The sequence below is a fragment of the Mus pahari genome, chromosome 12, assembly GCF_900095145.1.
Source record: "Mus pahari chromosome 12, PAHARI_EIJ_v1.1, whole genome shotgun sequence".
NCBI lineage: Eukaryota > Metazoa > Chordata > Mammalia > Rodentia > Muridae > Mus > Mus pahari.
Window position 1 is genome coordinate 1,221,129 of NC_034601.1, and position 16,431 is coordinate 1,237,559.

Below are 16,431 nucleotides of genomic sequence, written 5' to 3' on the forward strand. Positions count from 1 at the left end.
CAATTCCGAGGCAGAGAGGCAAGGCGGCGGGTCGCCAGGCCGCCCTGGGTGGCCGTGCTTAGCACGGGGACAAGGCAAGTGGGCGGGCCGAATGGCTGAGGCGAGTGGGAGACCGCGGAAACCCACGCGACGACGGTTGGGTCCCGGCTGCGGGTGGCTGGGAGTGAGATCCTCCCCTCGGCTCTAGCACGGACCGCCTGGTCCCGCTGCCTTCCAGGTCCCTTGACAACGACGCCTGGCGCGGGGCGGAGCGAGGCGGGGCCAACTGGCTTTGAGGTGAAACGCTGAGCCGCTGGGTCTTCTGAGCTCCTCCATGCTTTTTCCTCTGCAGGTCAAGCCTTCCTTCAACCCTCCCGCCTTGCACACCTAAAGGACGATCGGTCCTGGGCGGCCCCCTTCCCTTCGGTGATTCTGTACCCTCCCGCCAAAGCCCCTGGTAGGAAACATCTTTTGGTGCGTATACCGAAAGCGTCTCCACCTGTGGTTCCCAATTCAGGACAGCCAAGCGCCCGTCCTGGCTTACAACTCTCAAATGCCTTAAGCCCCCACTCACTCCACTGTCGCTGCTCTGGTTTGGCACCGTAAGCTGATCTGCTTGGTCCTCTCGCTAGGCCTTCACCCCACAGTCCTAAAGCCCCTCTGCCCCTGAGAACTGAGCATGTTTTCTTTAGGGTGAGATAAGAATATAAGGTGGGGCTGAGCCAGTGACTGGATTATAGAGACTCATTTGAGCTATGACTAACAAAATCTCTTGACTAATGGATCTTAAACCTTTAACTTCTTAAGGTTATTTTTAATTATATTAATGAATTAGTTTATATTTTAATTATATGTATGGGTGTGAAGGTGGGGGTATGTGTACTCCAGTGCAGGTACCAGTGGACGCTAGAGACATAGGCTGTCCCCGAGGTTAAAGTTGCAAGTAGCTGTGGTTTTGGGAACTGGATTCTGATCCTCTGTGAGAGCAGTAGAGGACACCATCATCTTGCGCACTCATGACTGCACACCACCCACACATACAGTCCTGCTACCAAGTGACAGAAGTTTGCAGAGCCAGAAGGAAATGGGTAGAAACGAGAATTTTACGGGTGCATTTTCGTGTACAGCTGATCAAGGCTTTGGGAAGACTACCAATGCTAGTTTCTCCTTGAACACCAGACACTGCCACCTCACCTTGTGTGCTCCACAGGGCTCCTTGGTGATGACAGAAGGTGTCTTTGAGTCCTGGCCCCCATGACATCCAAAGACAAAGCTGTGGTGTCCTTGCCAGTTTCTCCCTGGGATGCCATCCTTGAGGCTGCCAAAGACCAGCTGCCATCTCTGGATTCAGACTCGTCCCTGGTGAGCAAGAGCTTTCTCCTGGATATTAACTGTCAGCCTGGGCAAGGACAGCTTCAGGCACTCCTCTACAGACCCCACTTTGGTCTATGGACTTTATTTTCACTCATCAGTGTCTGGGACTACTTCTGGGTACCCACTTCTTCCAGGCTTCTCTCTGGGTTTGCCAGAACTCTTTGAGTGTGGGTATTAGTGCTCTGTATCTCCAAGGCCACTCCTGCTGTGGTCCTGACCCCCAGGTGGACTTGGTACCAAAGCCCTGGTCTTCCCACCCTGCTGTTGGACTGCTTTCAACTCTGTTGGGTCAGGTCAGGTCCAGCTCCAATCTCTGAGAGTGATAACCTTGCCAAGGCCGCATGGTATGGTCTGGGAGAGATTCTGCCACTTGAGGTGAGTCGGGGGTCACTGACAATATCAGTGGCCATTTACACGGGTAAGAGGGATACACTGTGATCTGCTGGTCAGAGGCTCAGCACACGGGTTGGCACAGGACATTTCAAGTGAAGAGCAAGGGTTCTAGAAGCAAGGTGGCCATACCTGGGTGTTTTAAAGATGAAGGTGATGGAGCTAAGATTCACGCATCATCCAGTTCATAGGGAATGAGGCAGAAGAGGTAGACAATGGCAGTGCCAAAGTGCCCTAGTGCTGTCATTGCCTTGTGAGGTCCCTGTGAGGTGACAGGCAGTGTCAGCTCAGCCTTTCTCCATTAGAGACCAAGGCTCCTGTGTTAAGTGACTAGTCAGTATGAAAGTGAGTTGGGGCTGGAGAGATGGCTCAGCGGGTAAGAGCACCGACTGCTCTTCTGAAGATCCTGAGTTCAAATCCCAGCAACCACATGGTGGCACACAACCATCTGTAATGAGATCTGATGCCCTCTTCTGGGAGTGTCTGAAGATAGCTACAGTGTACTTACATAGAATAAATAAATAAATCTTAAAAAAAAAAAAGAAAGAAAGAAAGAAAAAGAAAGTGAGTTGGCCTCCATTCTCACTGCTTCTTCACCACCATCGTTCAGCGCTGGCATTAATGCAGTGCCCACTGTATGCATCAGTGCAGCATCTGTTGTGTGCATTAACACAGTACATCCATTGTGTAATTAATGCAGCCTCCGTTGTGTGGATTAATGTAGCATCCGTTTTATGCAAGGCTTGCATATGGCCTGTGCAAAACAAAGCCCACATCTCACCAACAGGAGGTATGCTGCTAAGCCTGTTTTCAAATTGGCAGCAGAAGGCAGCACAGAACAAGGCCCTTTGTTGAGAACTGATCTTCCCAGACCTGCTCCTGGGCAGGCTGTGCAAAGCATGACTGCCTTTTCCTCTAAAGTGCCCTGGTCTCTCTGCAGTCTGACTGTGAGGAGGAAGAAGAGCCCTTCATCTTTCAGCGGAACCAGCCCGTCCTGATTCCAGACCTGACTGAGGAGCTGGCTGAAGACCCTGTTGGTGTCGATGAGTCTGGGACCTGGGTTACTGCAGGGAGGAGTCCTTCACCTGAGGTCTGTGGGACACTGGCCTTGGGAACTCTGGAGGGGAGGGGAGGCAGGTTGTCCCAAATCTCACAAGGATTCCACCAGCAGTGTGGGTCTCAATGGTTAAGCCACTGGTCTTGCCTCTCTTTCTCCCACAAGGACAGCCTGGCCATCGGGTATGTAGCACATGAGCATGCCCCACCCCCTGAACTAGGAGCACTTTGATTTTCTCTCTGATTTCCCACCCTGATCTGTGTTGTTTTCTACTGAGACATTTTATATTGTCTGGCCATTTTCAGAGCTACATGTCTCAAGTGTCTCTCCATAACCTAGCTAATTCATAGCTGAACTTATGTTCAACTACTAAGTAATCCAGCAAGGAAAGGAAGGGGTGTGTCCCACAAATGCCTGCACAGTGGTGCTTAATGCTACCCTAGTAGGAGATCAGGGAGAAGTGGGAAACAAACAGGAAAGGCCACAAAACAAGCTCTAGCTTCCTAGTTGCAGGAACTACCAATAACATAGCTATAATCATCTCTCTGTCCCACATCCCCGGGAGAGACCAAGACCTCTATGTAAACTCAAGCAAGCATCCAGAGCTGGTGGTACAGGCATGTAATATGAGCTACTTGGAAACTGAGGCAGGAGCATCAGAAGTTAAAGGCAGGGACTGGACAGGATGATTCAATAATTAAGAGAGCTTGCTGCTCTTGCAGAAGACCCAGGTTTGGTTTCCAGACCTACATGGTAGCTCACAACCACTTTTAACTCCAATTCTAACAGATCAGGCCCCCATCTTTTGGCCTCTGTAGGCTCCAGTACACACATGGTACACATAAACACATGTACATATATATGTATAATTATGACTAATACTGGGAGGTGGTGCTACATGCTTTAATAGCAGCATTCAGAAGGCAAAGGCAGACAGATCTCTGAATTTAAGGACTGTGAGGGCTAGCTGAAACAGAAAAACCCTGTCTCAGAAAAGCTGATAGGTAGGTAGGTAGGTAGATAGATTCATTCATTCATTTATTCAAGACATCAGTGGCTTGATGATGAGAATGATTGCTACCTTAGTAGATCGCATCTGAGGCTTTTTAGCCTTGGCAACCCCAGCCTGTCAGACATATTAACACTTGTTGAAGTTGCTGTGGTTAAACATACTTCCCAATGAAAACTCTGTAGAATCCAAAACTCATTTTAAAGGCTAAGCTGGGCTCCAGGATCCACTCAGCTCTGGGTAACCTGTCTCTGCTCAGTTAATCTTTACATCATTGAAGCAGACTGGATGTGTGAGGGCAAAGAGGATCTCCTGATCCATGGCCACCATATCCATTGCCTGAAGGCCAGCCCTCAGAGGAGCAAGTGTAAACAACACCCCTTACACCCTGCAGGAGGATCTGAGAGGCAGCTGGGCTCTGGACACTTTAGGTCACTTTTTTGTTTTGTTTTGTTTGGTTTTTAGAGACAGGGTTTCTCTGTCCTGGCTGTTCTACTCATTCTGTAGACCAGGATGGCCTTGAACTCTGAGATCCACCTGCCTCCGCTTCCCAAGTACTGGGATTAAAGGCATGAGCCGCCACCACCCAGCAACACGATTTTCATGAGATGTTTTCTTCCTTTCTGGGAGAGACGTGATGGGGAGTGGAACAGTTTAGGAGATAGTGGCAATGACTATATGACTTGACAGACTGCTGAACTCAAGGGTCAAAGTGAGACCTGGCAATGGTGGTGCATGCCTTTAGTCCCGACACGCAGGAGACAGGCAGACAGATCTCTGTAAGTTTGAGGCTAGCCTGGTTTAATTCCAGTACATCTAGAGCTATATATAGTAAGAATCTGTCTTGAAAAAAGAAAAAGAAAAAAAAAAAGGTCAAAATGGGGCCCAGGAGATGGCTTGGTGGGACTTCCTTCTTTGCCTAACAGCCTGAGTTCCATCCCTGGGACCCACAGAGAAGAAGAGAACCGACTCTCAAAGTTACCCTCTGACTTCCACTTAATCGTGCATGTACAGTCTCCCTAAAGTATGCCTGCAGGTGTTCATAGAGGGTGCCATTTCTTCTCTAGCCACTTCTGATTCCTGGGAGATTAGCCATAGAACCCAGAAGGGAATGGATGGTAAGATCAAAGGACTTGGCCCATCAGGAAAGAAGAGACCCTGGCTCGTCCTGCTGTGTCAAGAGCAGCCCAGTCCTTGTGGATGCTGAGTCGCACACCTGGCTGGAAGGCAGCCTTAGAAGCCTGTCTAACCCCAGAGGATCCCTGAGTCCTCCATGGTGTTCCCAGGGAGAAGAAGCCATCATTCCTTCAGCAGGAGAGCTGAAGACAGAGCCCTCAGATACTGATCATAGAAATTCTGCAAAGCACAGAGCCCTCCGCAGGGAGAGGAGGAAGATGATAGAGAGAGATATCCTTCAGAAAGTGACCCAGGCTGCTCAGAGCCCAGCCTATGGTGACCAAAGCCAGGCTGCAGAGGTAGGACTCCAGCAAGAAGCAACCTCGGAGCAGTCTCAGGAAGGATGGCCAGTTCTCTCCCTCAAGGTAGGTGTCTGCATGGCCCAGCCTGCCCTCAGGACCTAAGGCCCAGATCCCAAGTCCACCTGCTGCTCCTGTGACAGTGTGGGATAGACTGGCATGGGGCTCACCCTCAGGGAGAATTAGTGGCAATAGCAAGAGAAGCCAACTCCAGCCTTCTTTAGAGAACACAGAAATGATCCAAGTATAAATGCTGACTGTCAGTCATGCTAAGACAAGCAGTGCTACAGAAGGGAGGTCCTCAGAGGGCAGATATCACCTGGCAGGGAGACAGGCTGGGAATAGAAGAGGCCATCCTGTTGAGATACTGCAGCAAAGGAAGGGGTGTGAAGGCCACTGGGAAAGCGGATCTATAAACCACAGCAGGGTCCCTCCGTGGCTGAGCTCTTCCTCATTATGGTGGTGGGCAGGCAGCCTATGGTGAGCACAGCTGCAATCTATGAGGAAACCCTATCTACTGGACAAGAAAGAAACCTGTCATAATAGCCCAGTGTTCAAAGAGAAGAGTACCCTGGTCAGCTATGCAGATATTGGAAGATGGTCCAGAATGACATGGGAAGACCACGCCCTCACCCATGCATCACTTTAACATTGTACAGAGTACAGCACACAGATAAGTGTGAATTCTTCACTGCTGTTTACATAAACCAACAATTTCATTCTGTTCACCCTCATGCCTTTAATTCTTCCTCACCTATAGGGCCGCAGGAATTTGAAAGGTCTCTTACAAGCATGCATCGTAGGTTCCTTGCCTCCTCCCTCTGTGTCATACCAATGCCTGCAAAGCCATCTGGGCCAGGCTCTCCAGTTTAAGCACCTGCCTTTCAGACATCTTAAATTGATAGGAACCTAGACAGTTTACAAATTACATGGCGATCTGGGTATAGGGAGGCAGAGGCAGGCGGATCTTCTGAGTTCGAGACCAGCCTGGTCTATGGAATAAGTTCCAGGACAGCCAGGGCTACACAAAGAAACCCTGTCACACACACAAAATAAATTACATGGTGGAAAAGGCTAGGATGTGCCTCGGTGGTAGGATGATTATCTTGCATGCACAGAATGAGTGTACACCTGTAATTCCAGAGCTTGGGAGGGAAAGGTTGGACAATCAGACTTTCAAGTTCATCTTTGGCTACATAGTTCAAGATGAGCCTGGGCTATAATGAGATCATGTCTGGGAGAAAAAAAAATGGAACTTCCTCCAGGTTAGCCATCTTTGTGCCCCAAAGTATTGACAACCCCCCCCCCCCCCAATAAAAGCCACTTACCGAATGAGGTGTCAAGAAATGTAGGTCTCACATTAAAGGACTGACTTAGTGTGCAATCAGTCACAACAGAGAGGACATTCATTTGCTAGCTGAACCCAAACTCCAAACACCACTCTAATATTATGGTGGTTGGAATCTGGGCTGGATGCTTCCAGGTTGTTGGCCTCTTATCCAAGGAACTGAAAACGAAGGCTCACATAGATGTGCAGTTATCTTTTGAAGCAGGATAACTTTATTGGAGCTCAATAACAACAGATAAAAAGCTATACACGGGCTGGTGAGATGGCTCAGTGGGTAAGAGCACCTGACTGTTCTTCTGAAGGTCCAGAGTTCAAATCCCAGCAACCACATGGTGGCTCACAACCATCCATAACAAGATCTGACGCCCTCTTCTGGAGTGTCTGAAAACAACTACAGTGTACTTACATATAATAAATAAATAAATCTTTAAAAAAAAAAAAAAGCTATACACTGTCAAGTTTGACAGGGCTTCATTTTATGCAGTCTAAAGGAAGTGGGGCTGGCTATAATGGCATAAATTGTATGGTTCTATATTTTGACTGATCTTTTTTTCCTACTGCACATGTTCCTTTCCCACAATGCATCAGATTTTAATCACCTGACTGCCTAGTTATGCACAGGTACAAAATTACAGTAAATAGGAGGTTCTTCCTCAAAGATTATTAGAGACACAGTTTTTTCCTTGCGGCCTTAACACTCAAAATGAGTTCAGGCAAGATCGCCCCTTCTCTTCTTCATACCTAGATACACTGGGAACACACTTAAATAGAAATTGTCTAAATTTGATTGTTAGGGAGTTGAGGGCAAAGATTTATACTGTAATCAGGAGAGATGGGAATTCCTGTAGCTTGATGCAGGTCAGGGGTGTCAAGGAACTTAGATTGCTAGGTACAATGTTTGAAGAGGGGTTTGTCTATACAGTACTTGCAAGTGAAGGAACTATACTGCCAAATACATTATTACAATGGGGGTGTAGACAATCTAAAACCAAATTGGGGGTGGGGGGGTCCTAAGCTAAACTATTTCCTGTTTGCCCCTCACTACAATGGATGATCATGACACCCCCCACTAGCTGCAGCTGATGTGAAAGTGAGGGAGGGGGCCGCTGTAGGACTCCCTGCAGCCCTGTAATCAGTGTTGTCATTTCAGCCACTTGAAGGTTGGGACTTGGATTCTATCCTTCAGAGTCTGCCAGGGCGACAAGACAGCCAAGGTGACAGTGCATCTAGAAGTGCATGGTGGTTAGCTGACTGCTGCCAAGACCAAGGTCTGACTTTGAACCCAGAAGCCCAAGCCAGTCCCCACAAGCAGCTCCTTCCAAGCCTCAGGGGCAGGGCTATGAGATGGGCAGGGGCCGGCTGCCCCTTACTACCTTCAGCACACATTTCAACGGGGCCTTACAAAGACTTCACTCATTCATCATACATGTGGCTGCCTGACCTGCCAGGCATGTTCAGGCCTTCAAAATTGCCCTGCCCAGTGGCTCACCGCTTTCCTTTCTCCAGCTTCCTTCCTTCCTTCCTTTCCCCCCTTTCTCTCCTGGGGGAAAGCAGAACCTGCCTTTTTCCCCTCAGGTAGCTTTCACACTCCTGGGGCCCTCATTTTAATTGAAAATGAAGGCAGAGGACATCATATTCTTACTGGCCTTGTAGCCTTGCTGTGGGCAGCTTTGTAAAAGGCAGAAGCTCCTCATGGTCTACTCACCTGTTTATTATTTATAATAAATAAACAAACAAACAATTTATTAATTAATTAAATAAATATTTATTTAATTTAAATAAAATTTAAAGTTTATTTTTTCTTGTATGTATGTATATGAAATATATATATATATATATATATATATATATATATATATATACACACACACACACACACACACACACACACATACACAATCAGTCAATCTATATGATAAGCCTGTTTGCCAAGTGGTGCTGGAAGCCTCAGGACAAGCTGGGGTGGGCACATTGGAGCCTGAAGCTCAGCCTCAGAGGCAGGCCTGAGTTCAGCAACCCCTGTCCTGGCTCTCCCCAGGACACAGCTCTGGACCCTCCCAGGACATGCTCCTGGAACAGCTGGCCCTCCTGTGTGCCACTCAGCCCAGAGTCCGCAACCCTACCTGGAAAGCATCTTCTGACGTGCTCCGAGACACGCAAGAACAGGCCGCCGGAACCAGGTGAGACTTCCCGGCAGCCACAGCCGTTTCCTTAGAGCCGACCTACCTCTGGGTAGTGCTAGTTGGGCCTTTGGTGGCCCACTGGGCATGCACTTTTTCTTTGACTAAAGAACCTATTTAGGCAAATGCTGCATTTTCTGTTTTCTTCATGGTAAAACAGAAGTTTAGATTGCCGTGCCTGTCTCAATCCATCAGTGGCAGAGCTGTGTCTTGTTCCCTAATGCTAAAGGTACTTTGTCTTTGCTAGCTACATGACCAGTGGGAACAGGATGGCGTAAGAGGATGGAAGGGCTGTAGGCAGCAACCTGCCCTAGGCATGGAGAGACAGTGAAGCTGGGGGTAGCAGAGGTGGAGATGGGTCCCCCAGGGCCTGCCTTTCCCACATGCTTCTTCCACTGCTGTCAGGAGTCTGGGAGCCTTTTCTGTGAAGTAGTTGGAGGTTCTGCCTGGCAAGCAGAAGGAACAGACATGGCAAAGGCTGTGCTTTCCAGTATGAAATCCACCAGTTCCAGCCGGGCGTGGTGGCGCATGCCTTTAATCCCAGCACTCGGGAGGCAGAGGCAGGCGGATTTCTGAGTTCGAGGCCAGCCTGGTCTACAAAGTGAGTTCCAGGACAGCCAGGGCTATACAGAGGAACCCTGTCTCGAAAAAAAAACAAAAAACCAGCAACAAAAAAAAAGAAATCCACCAGCTCCACATGACTGCTAAGCACGGGAAATGTGGCTGCTGGGCTGCGGACTTTAATTGTATGGATCTACTGGACATGACTAGCTTGTGCCACCTGTGCTAAGTGACCTCCAACTGAACAGAACAGATGGAGGTTTATGCTAGAGTGAGCTCAGCCTCACATGTGCTTGGCTCTACCGCTGTGCCGCAGGCATCACAAGTCTTCTTTCCACTCTTTTGTTGTTGTTGTTGTTGTTGGGTTTGTTTGTTTGTTTGTTTGTTTGTTTCAAGACAGGGTTTCTCTGGCTGTTCTAGAACTTGCTCTGCAGACCAGGCTAGCCTTGAACTCACAGAGATCCCCTGCCTCGCCTCCTAACTGCTAGGACTAAAAGTGTGTACCACCCCACAAATCCCAGCCTTCTTTTTACCTTTTTTTTTTTTTTTGTAGATTTATTTATTTTGTATATGCGTACACACCAGAAGAGGGCATCAGATCCCATTACAGATGTTTGTGAGCCACCATGTGGTTGTTGGGAATTGAACTTAGGACCTCTGGAAGTCTGGAAGAGCAGTCAGTGCTTTTAAGTGCTAAGCTATCTCTCTAGCCTCTTTTTACTTTTTATAGTCTTTCTAGGAGGCCAGAGAGATGGCCCAGTAGTTAGGGGCACTGATTGTTCTTCTGGGGGACACAGGCTTGATTTTCAGCACCCACATAGTGAACTCACAGCTGCTCACAACTCCAGTTTCATGAATCTGGTGCTCTTCTGGCCTCTGTAAGTACCAAGCATATAAATAGTGTATAGACATATATGCAAGCAAATACTCACATACACTTTAAACTGTGTAACATGTATAAACTGGGTGGTAATGGTGCACACCTTTAATCCCAGCACTTGGGAGGCAGATTTGGGTGGATCTCTATGAGTTCAAGCCCAGCCTAGTCCTCAGAGTGAGTTCCAGAGAAGCCAGGGTTGCACAGAGAAACTGGTCTTGAAAAGCAAACAAATATATGTATTGTCTTGCTAAGTTGCCCAGGCCTTAAACTTTCCATCCTCCTGCCTCAGTTTCCCAGGCACTTGGGATGACAGGCCTGTCTACCAGCTTAGCTGATGTGTAGCATGTCAGACTTGCCCAATTCTATAGGGTAGTACTGGCCTGTCCTGATGGTGACTGTGAGCACACATGGGTTCCAGGTGCCCACCAGCACCCAACAGGAACATGGTCAGTAGCCACTATGAGCACTGCGATTCGACCAGCCTGTTAGGTGGCAGGGAATCACATAGAAGGGCCTGCCCTCCCATTGCAGAAATGCTTCAGCAGAGCCTGGCTTTCAAACTGAGCGAATCCAGAAACTAGCAGAGAGTAGGAGGCTGAAGACAGAACCTCCCACTGTCTTCATGGACCTGCGGCAGACAGAGCCGTCAGAACCAGAACGCCAGCCCCAGGAGAGGTACAAACAGTGCTGGGAACTGTGCCTGCAGGTAGGAAGGGGAGCAGAAGGGAGAGCTCATCTGGGTTGAATACGTTGTACCTTCCTGTCATCACATGGCAGGAAGCCCAGTGCCTCCTTAGCTTTGTCTGGCTTCCACCTCTCTTGAATTCCCAGGGAGGTCCCTGGGTGAGAAGGTGAGAGGCAGACCTGGCAAGGAAGCTGGAGAGCATTCTATGAATCCTTTTTTTTTTTTCCCTCCCAGCTCTGAGCATAGCTCCTCTGAAAGTGAGGAGGAGGAAGTGGAGTCAGCTGGCTCGGCACAGGCGGCATCTTCCTGGGAACGGAGGTAACTTAGAGTCTCTCCCTCACTGTCCACTGGGCCCCTACACACGCAAGCCAACATCTAATGTGGCAGGAGCGTCTATCGTTGTGTTTTATAGCGTGTTATAGGGGAAGCCTGCATGGCCAGGCTTGCTCTACCCATCTCCTCACCCCTGGCAGCTTGCTCCATCCACTGAAAACAGCTTCCCAGTTTAATTGCCCCTGCTGCGGGTCCCAGCAGAAGAGAAAGTATAGGGCCAGAGGTTAGCCAAAAGTGAAAAGTTCTAGTTAGTTAAAGAGCAGCATCCAATTAGGGACATGCCTGAGGGCCTAGACCATGGTGAATGAGAAACTGCTGCCACGTCTCTGGGACTGTTAGAGCCCAGGCTGCAGATGATGTACAGACCTCAGATGTAAACTCTGAGCATCCCAGGAAAACAGGCAGGCAGATCTTGTGAATTACAGGCCAGCCTGGTCTACAGAGAGAATCTTGTCTTCAAAAACAAAATAAAAAAGCAGTGAGGGCAGGAACTCAAGCAGGAGCTGATGCAGAGGTCACAGAGGGTGCTGCTGACCGGTGTACTTCCCATGGGCTGGACCCTCCCCTGCAGTCACTAAGAACATGCCTTACAGCTGGATTTTACTGAGACTTTTTCTTAGTTAAGGGTCCCCTCTTGTGGATGACTCTCGCTTGTGGCAAGTTGTCATAAAACTATCCAGGACAATACCCGTTACAAAGAGAGAAGCCACAAGGAGTGTCATCCCACATCCTTCCCAGCCAGATTGTGGCGGCGTCAGACTGCCCTTGCTTTGGAATGGAAACTGAAGCTCCTAAGACATTCCTGTCTCAGTTTTGGGAGTCCTGGGCTTCAGGTGACAGAGCTTCGGTTGCTTTTGTGTCACAGGTACTGTACTGGGAAGAGCCAGCTTCTTCAGCAGCTGAGGGAGTTTCGGAAGGGGGTTATCCCACCCCAGCGGTCTGCCAGTGACAGTCCTGGAGGCCAAAAGACTCAGGCCCCAGAAGACACAGCTGGAGCACAAACTCGGAGAAAGAAGCACATAAAACTCTGGGCTGAGAAGCAGAATGCCCTAGATCTAGGGGACCCTCTTGGGACACAGCTGCTCCCTGGTTTGGGGCAGCTGTAGACAACTCAAGTAAAAGACCTGAGAAGCAGGTTGGATGGCAGGCTTTCTACCACACAGCCCTTGCGGCCTCTCCAGTCTGCTTGTTTCTAACAGCATGGGCTTGGGGGCTGGGACCCTCAGTCTACACCCCATGCAGCCAGCTCAAGCATAGTTAAACCTTTGCTGTGGCATTGGCAACTGCATCCGGGGCCTCTCCCGATCCCATATTTAAACACATTTATAGTTTCCTATAGAAAATATCCCCAGGTTCCTGGATTCTTGGCATTTCATGTACACACCCATACAGATCTGATGGAAAGGGAGCAAAAACTGAAATTTGCAATCTCTCTCTTTTTACCCGAGACACAAAAGCACACATAGGTTTCAGGCCACTCCAAATTAAAGGTGGCACCAATCTTTGCTAGTCTGAATGGAATACCATACTTCCCGGGAGTTCTAACACTGTGAAATGCAGTGGTACCCAGTAACAGCTATGTGATCAGCCAAGACCTGGTGCTCATGGGACACCTGAGCTTCCTCCACCTGGTTACTTTGCAAGCCTGGCCCCACCACCAACACCCCGCAGACTCCATCTTTAGGACCTTTTTGTACCTGCTCTCTCAGCCCCTTTGGTTTCCTGCCACCTCATCTCCCAAGAGTCTGCCCCAGACTGTTCCATGAAAGAACAGAGAAACCACTATGGAGGCAGGGCATGGTGGCGTGGGAGGGGACTTGGCATTTAACAGTGCCACTGCCAGCTGCCGGCTGCTGAAGATAGGCAAGAATCTGTGTCAGACTTTGAGCCACACAAATGTCAGGTCCTATGGCAAGTCACTAGTAGGCAGCATCAAGCCCACATAATCCTGTCCACAAACCCCGTTTGATGTGGCTGCAGGGGATGCTACCATAGTCCCAATCCCAAGACATGTCCTAAGTCAGACCTCCACCAAGACCACAGGTAGCCTCCCTGTACGTGGGAGCCAGCCTGCTCTGCCCAGGTACTGAGGTCCCATGCTTGAACTCCAGAACAGTGTGACTCCTTCCTCTGCCCAGCAGCCTTCACTTCAACCACTTGGGCAAGAGCAAAGGCGCCCACTGTTCCCAAGCCCACACTTTCCCAGCTCACTACACATAATGTTAGAAAGCTTGCTGAGAATGACTCACAGTGACAGAAAATAAACTCTACTGCAGTTTCAGCTGCTCCTAGGAATCACTGGCTTTCAGGAAAGCTGCAGGGTGGTAGTGGGCAAGCAGATCAGTCCAAAGCCAGAGTCTGTGGGTTTTCTTCCCTGAAATTTCAAAGATCCCCAACAGGGTCTTACCCAGTCAGGTCCCTGTTGTTACTTAAAGTGACATAACCGCTAACTGCATCAAGCCTAGACCAGTTCTAGAAAGAGAAATGGAAACAAGCTTCGCTCCACAGTCTGTTACCAAGTCTACAAACTCAGACTCTTTGGGAACAGATGATGTTGCCTCTCTAGCCACATGCCTGCTCATTATACAGGGAGCTCTGGCTTTGTGTGCCGTGTGCTAGCTCTGCTGCAATGAATCTCATGAGTGGTTGGCTGCATCTATTCTCATCCTATGATTCTTTATTTGATGGACAAATGGATCTGTGGAAGGAGAGCTAGCAGGTCTCTAATCCTCTGCTCCTACCCGGGTGTTAGTATGTACCACATGCTTTCAATGGAGCTACTTCCCCACCCTTTAGTCTTGATTTACAGAACACATGGGTTACTTAGGTGATGCAATTTGTGCTTGTAAAGTAACAACTAACAATAAGGGATCAGGCAAAGAAGACCAGGAGAAGCCAAGACTCAGCAGGAAATGCTCTCTTGTTTATAGATCCTTACATACGCCACATGACATTATTGACTTTAAACATGGTTTCTGGGCTTTTTCTTTCTTTCGAAGCATGTTTTGAATTTTCTTGACTTTGTTTTGCTGTATTTTCTCCAAATAATTGCCATACTAGCACTTCAAAATTTGGACTCAGTCCTACCTAATTAACAACTGCTGGCAATCGTCATCATTGTCGTCATCATCAACATCATCACTTCTTTTTTTTTTTTCTTTTGGTTGTAAACCTTTATTACAATTACTGTTACAAAACAAGATGAGGACAGGAAACAAAGATGGGTAGCTTTTAAGGTTAATAAAAGAACAAAGTGAAGACCCACCTTACATTACCACAAATAAATATTATCAGTATTATAAATATTAAACCAGTTACATCTAGGAATGAGTGTGGCTCCCATTGCAGGTACCTAAAGACCACTGATGTTCCTATTCCAATGTAAAATTCATAGGTTCTTTATTATGAGCTCAGGAACAAGGTCTCTCAGTCTCTCACCATGGAAGCAGCTCATAGTGATAGCCCAGGGTATAGGGGTTAAGGGTTTTTATTGTGGTTGTAGTAAACATGGGGAATTTCCATATAGGTAAGTAAGTTAATAGTTTAAAAACTGCATTTCTGGCATAATCTGCAGAAACCAAACACGGGGTCAAAAATCACTTGACATACAGGATGGTTATCTATTCTCTGCAGGATGTCTATGTGTATGTATGTGTATATATATATATATATATATATATATATATATATATATATATATACATATACTTTGTTTTTCGTAAGAATTGCATGTAAATCACTTATGTTTCTTCCTGCTCTATTAGACACATTGTAGAGATGTGTATATATATCTGACTTTCTTCCTGGAATTTGAGTTTAGACCCTGGTCTCGCACAAAATGGAGTTCTTCAAAAATGGAGTTGGTTGGGCTTTACAATAGGAAACAATTGCAAACCTTCAATTGATGTACCCTCCTGTATGTCATTAAGGGTTCTGTCAGGAGTAACAAGCTGAGGTGCTACTCTGCATCATGTTTTTAGCATGTAGAGGACAGCTATGAGAAGTTCAAGGTTGCCAGGAGAGAATTTTTTGGTGAATGTCCATCAGGATCACTGATATCTTTTGACTGCAGATTTGAAGAGCAAGGCTTGAAGATCTTTCAACATAATGCTTTATAACATATTTAACAGTGTTCACCACATCATCATAATTTCTACAGAGAGTTGGTTCCCTGGAACCAGTTTCTTTTTATATATTCAATTTCTTCACACAGTATGTGTTGAGATATTATCTCTCTGTCTTTCTGTCTCTTTGTCTCTCTCTTTCTGTCTATCTCTCTCTGCCTCTTTTTCTGTTTATCTCTCTCCCTTTCCCCTCTTATTTTTTAAAGTGTTCCTGAATTTTTGTTATTCAGAGACATCAGTATCTTCATTCCTATCTATTTGGATATTTTGTATTTTAGTCCCTTTAAGGACTTGAGATCTATCCCATTTTCTGAACAATAAGGAACGCTACTTCAGATTCCTTTGAACAAGATATTGCTTAGTTATTCAGGGTGCGACACTCTGCTGCAGTAACCTTTATTTTGCTCTCATAAGTACCAGATGAAAAACCAAAACTGTATTGGAGTTTGCATTAGAAAGACAAGTAGCTTTCCACAAAATTTTTACATTTTTATCAGTTATTACAAATTTCATAGAATATATCTTCATCGTGTTCAACAATCACCCTAAAATTCTTTCAGAACTACCACCACATCCCTACTTCAAACTTTTAAATTCTTTTACTTTTAAACTTATTAAGTTCAATTTGTGTTGCCCAAGTGCTCTTGGTTGTATTGCTGACCATGAATATGCTCAGCATACTTGTGTCTACACAGTTAAAGCAAACCAACTCTTTCTCTTCCCCAGCTGCTATCAAAGGCCAACATTATTTCACTTAGTGCTAGGACTTCATGTCTTTCTCTTCCCTTTCTCCAGTTCTAGGATATTATTTGATTTCAGGTTGCACAGTTTAGTATGCATGGCATCAAAAATAACTGTGAGTACATTTGTGTAACTGCAAAATCCTTGAGTACTAAAACATGAAGAAATCAAACATGTACTGACTTGTAAGCTGTACCTATATTGGTTAGCTTTCTTCATGCTAGAAGGTAGCATCCTCTTTTTTACTATTATTATCTTTATTTACATTTCAAATGCTATCCCGAAAGTTCCCTAT

The 16,431-nt window shown here is 47.0% G+C and overlaps 1 protein-coding gene across 4 annotated transcripts; it reads left to right on the forward strand.

Annotated features, from left to right (window-relative positions):
• The first annotated feature begins 194 nt into the window (after nucleotides 1-194).
• On the forward strand, nucleotides 195-14,854 carry C12H16orf71 (chromosome 12 C16orf71 homolog). 4 transcript variants are annotated; one of them, XM_029544852.1, is made up of 10 exons: nucleotides 195-217; nucleotides 332-453; nucleotides 1,190-1,341; nucleotides 2,684-2,833; nucleotides 4,877-5,350; nucleotides 7,783-7,900; nucleotides 8,671-8,812; nucleotides 10,785-10,928; nucleotides 11,173-11,256; nucleotides 12,137-14,854. In XM_029544852.1, exons 3-10 carry the CDS (start codon nucleotides 1,234-1,236, stop codon nucleotides 12,375-12,377), a joined length of 1,461 nt encoding a protein of 486 aa, XP_029400712.1. In that variant the 5' UTR covers nucleotides 195-217; nucleotides 332-453; nucleotides 1,190-1,233; the 3' UTR covers nucleotides 12,378-14,854. The 4 variants fall into 4 exon arrangements, with proteins under 4 accessions (XP_029400712.1, XP_029400711.1, XP_029400714.1 ...); XM_029544851.1 differs by lacking the exon at nucleotides 195-217 and having other exon boundaries at nucleotides 285-453; XM_029544854.1 differs by lacking the exon at nucleotides 195-217 and having other exon boundaries at nucleotides 285-453; nucleotides 7,783-7,846.
• The last annotated feature ends 1,577 nt before the right edge of the window (nucleotides 14,855-16,431 follow it).

Excerpts from the sequence above, each read along its gene's own strand:
- C12H16orf71 (XM_029544852.1), top strand. The coding sequence starts at position 1,234 with ATGACATCCAAAGACAAAGCTGTGGTGTCCTTGCCAGTTTCTCCCTGG. Across the intron at positions 1,342-2,683 it reads TGGATTCAGACTCGTCCCTG|TCTGACTGTGAGGAGGAAGA; the intron begins GTGAGCAAGAGC and ends GTCTCTCTGCAG. Across the intron at positions 7,901-8,670 it reads TGACTGCTGCCAAGACCAAG|GACACAGCTCTGGACCCTCC; the intron begins GTCTGACTTTGA and ends GGCTCTCCCCAG.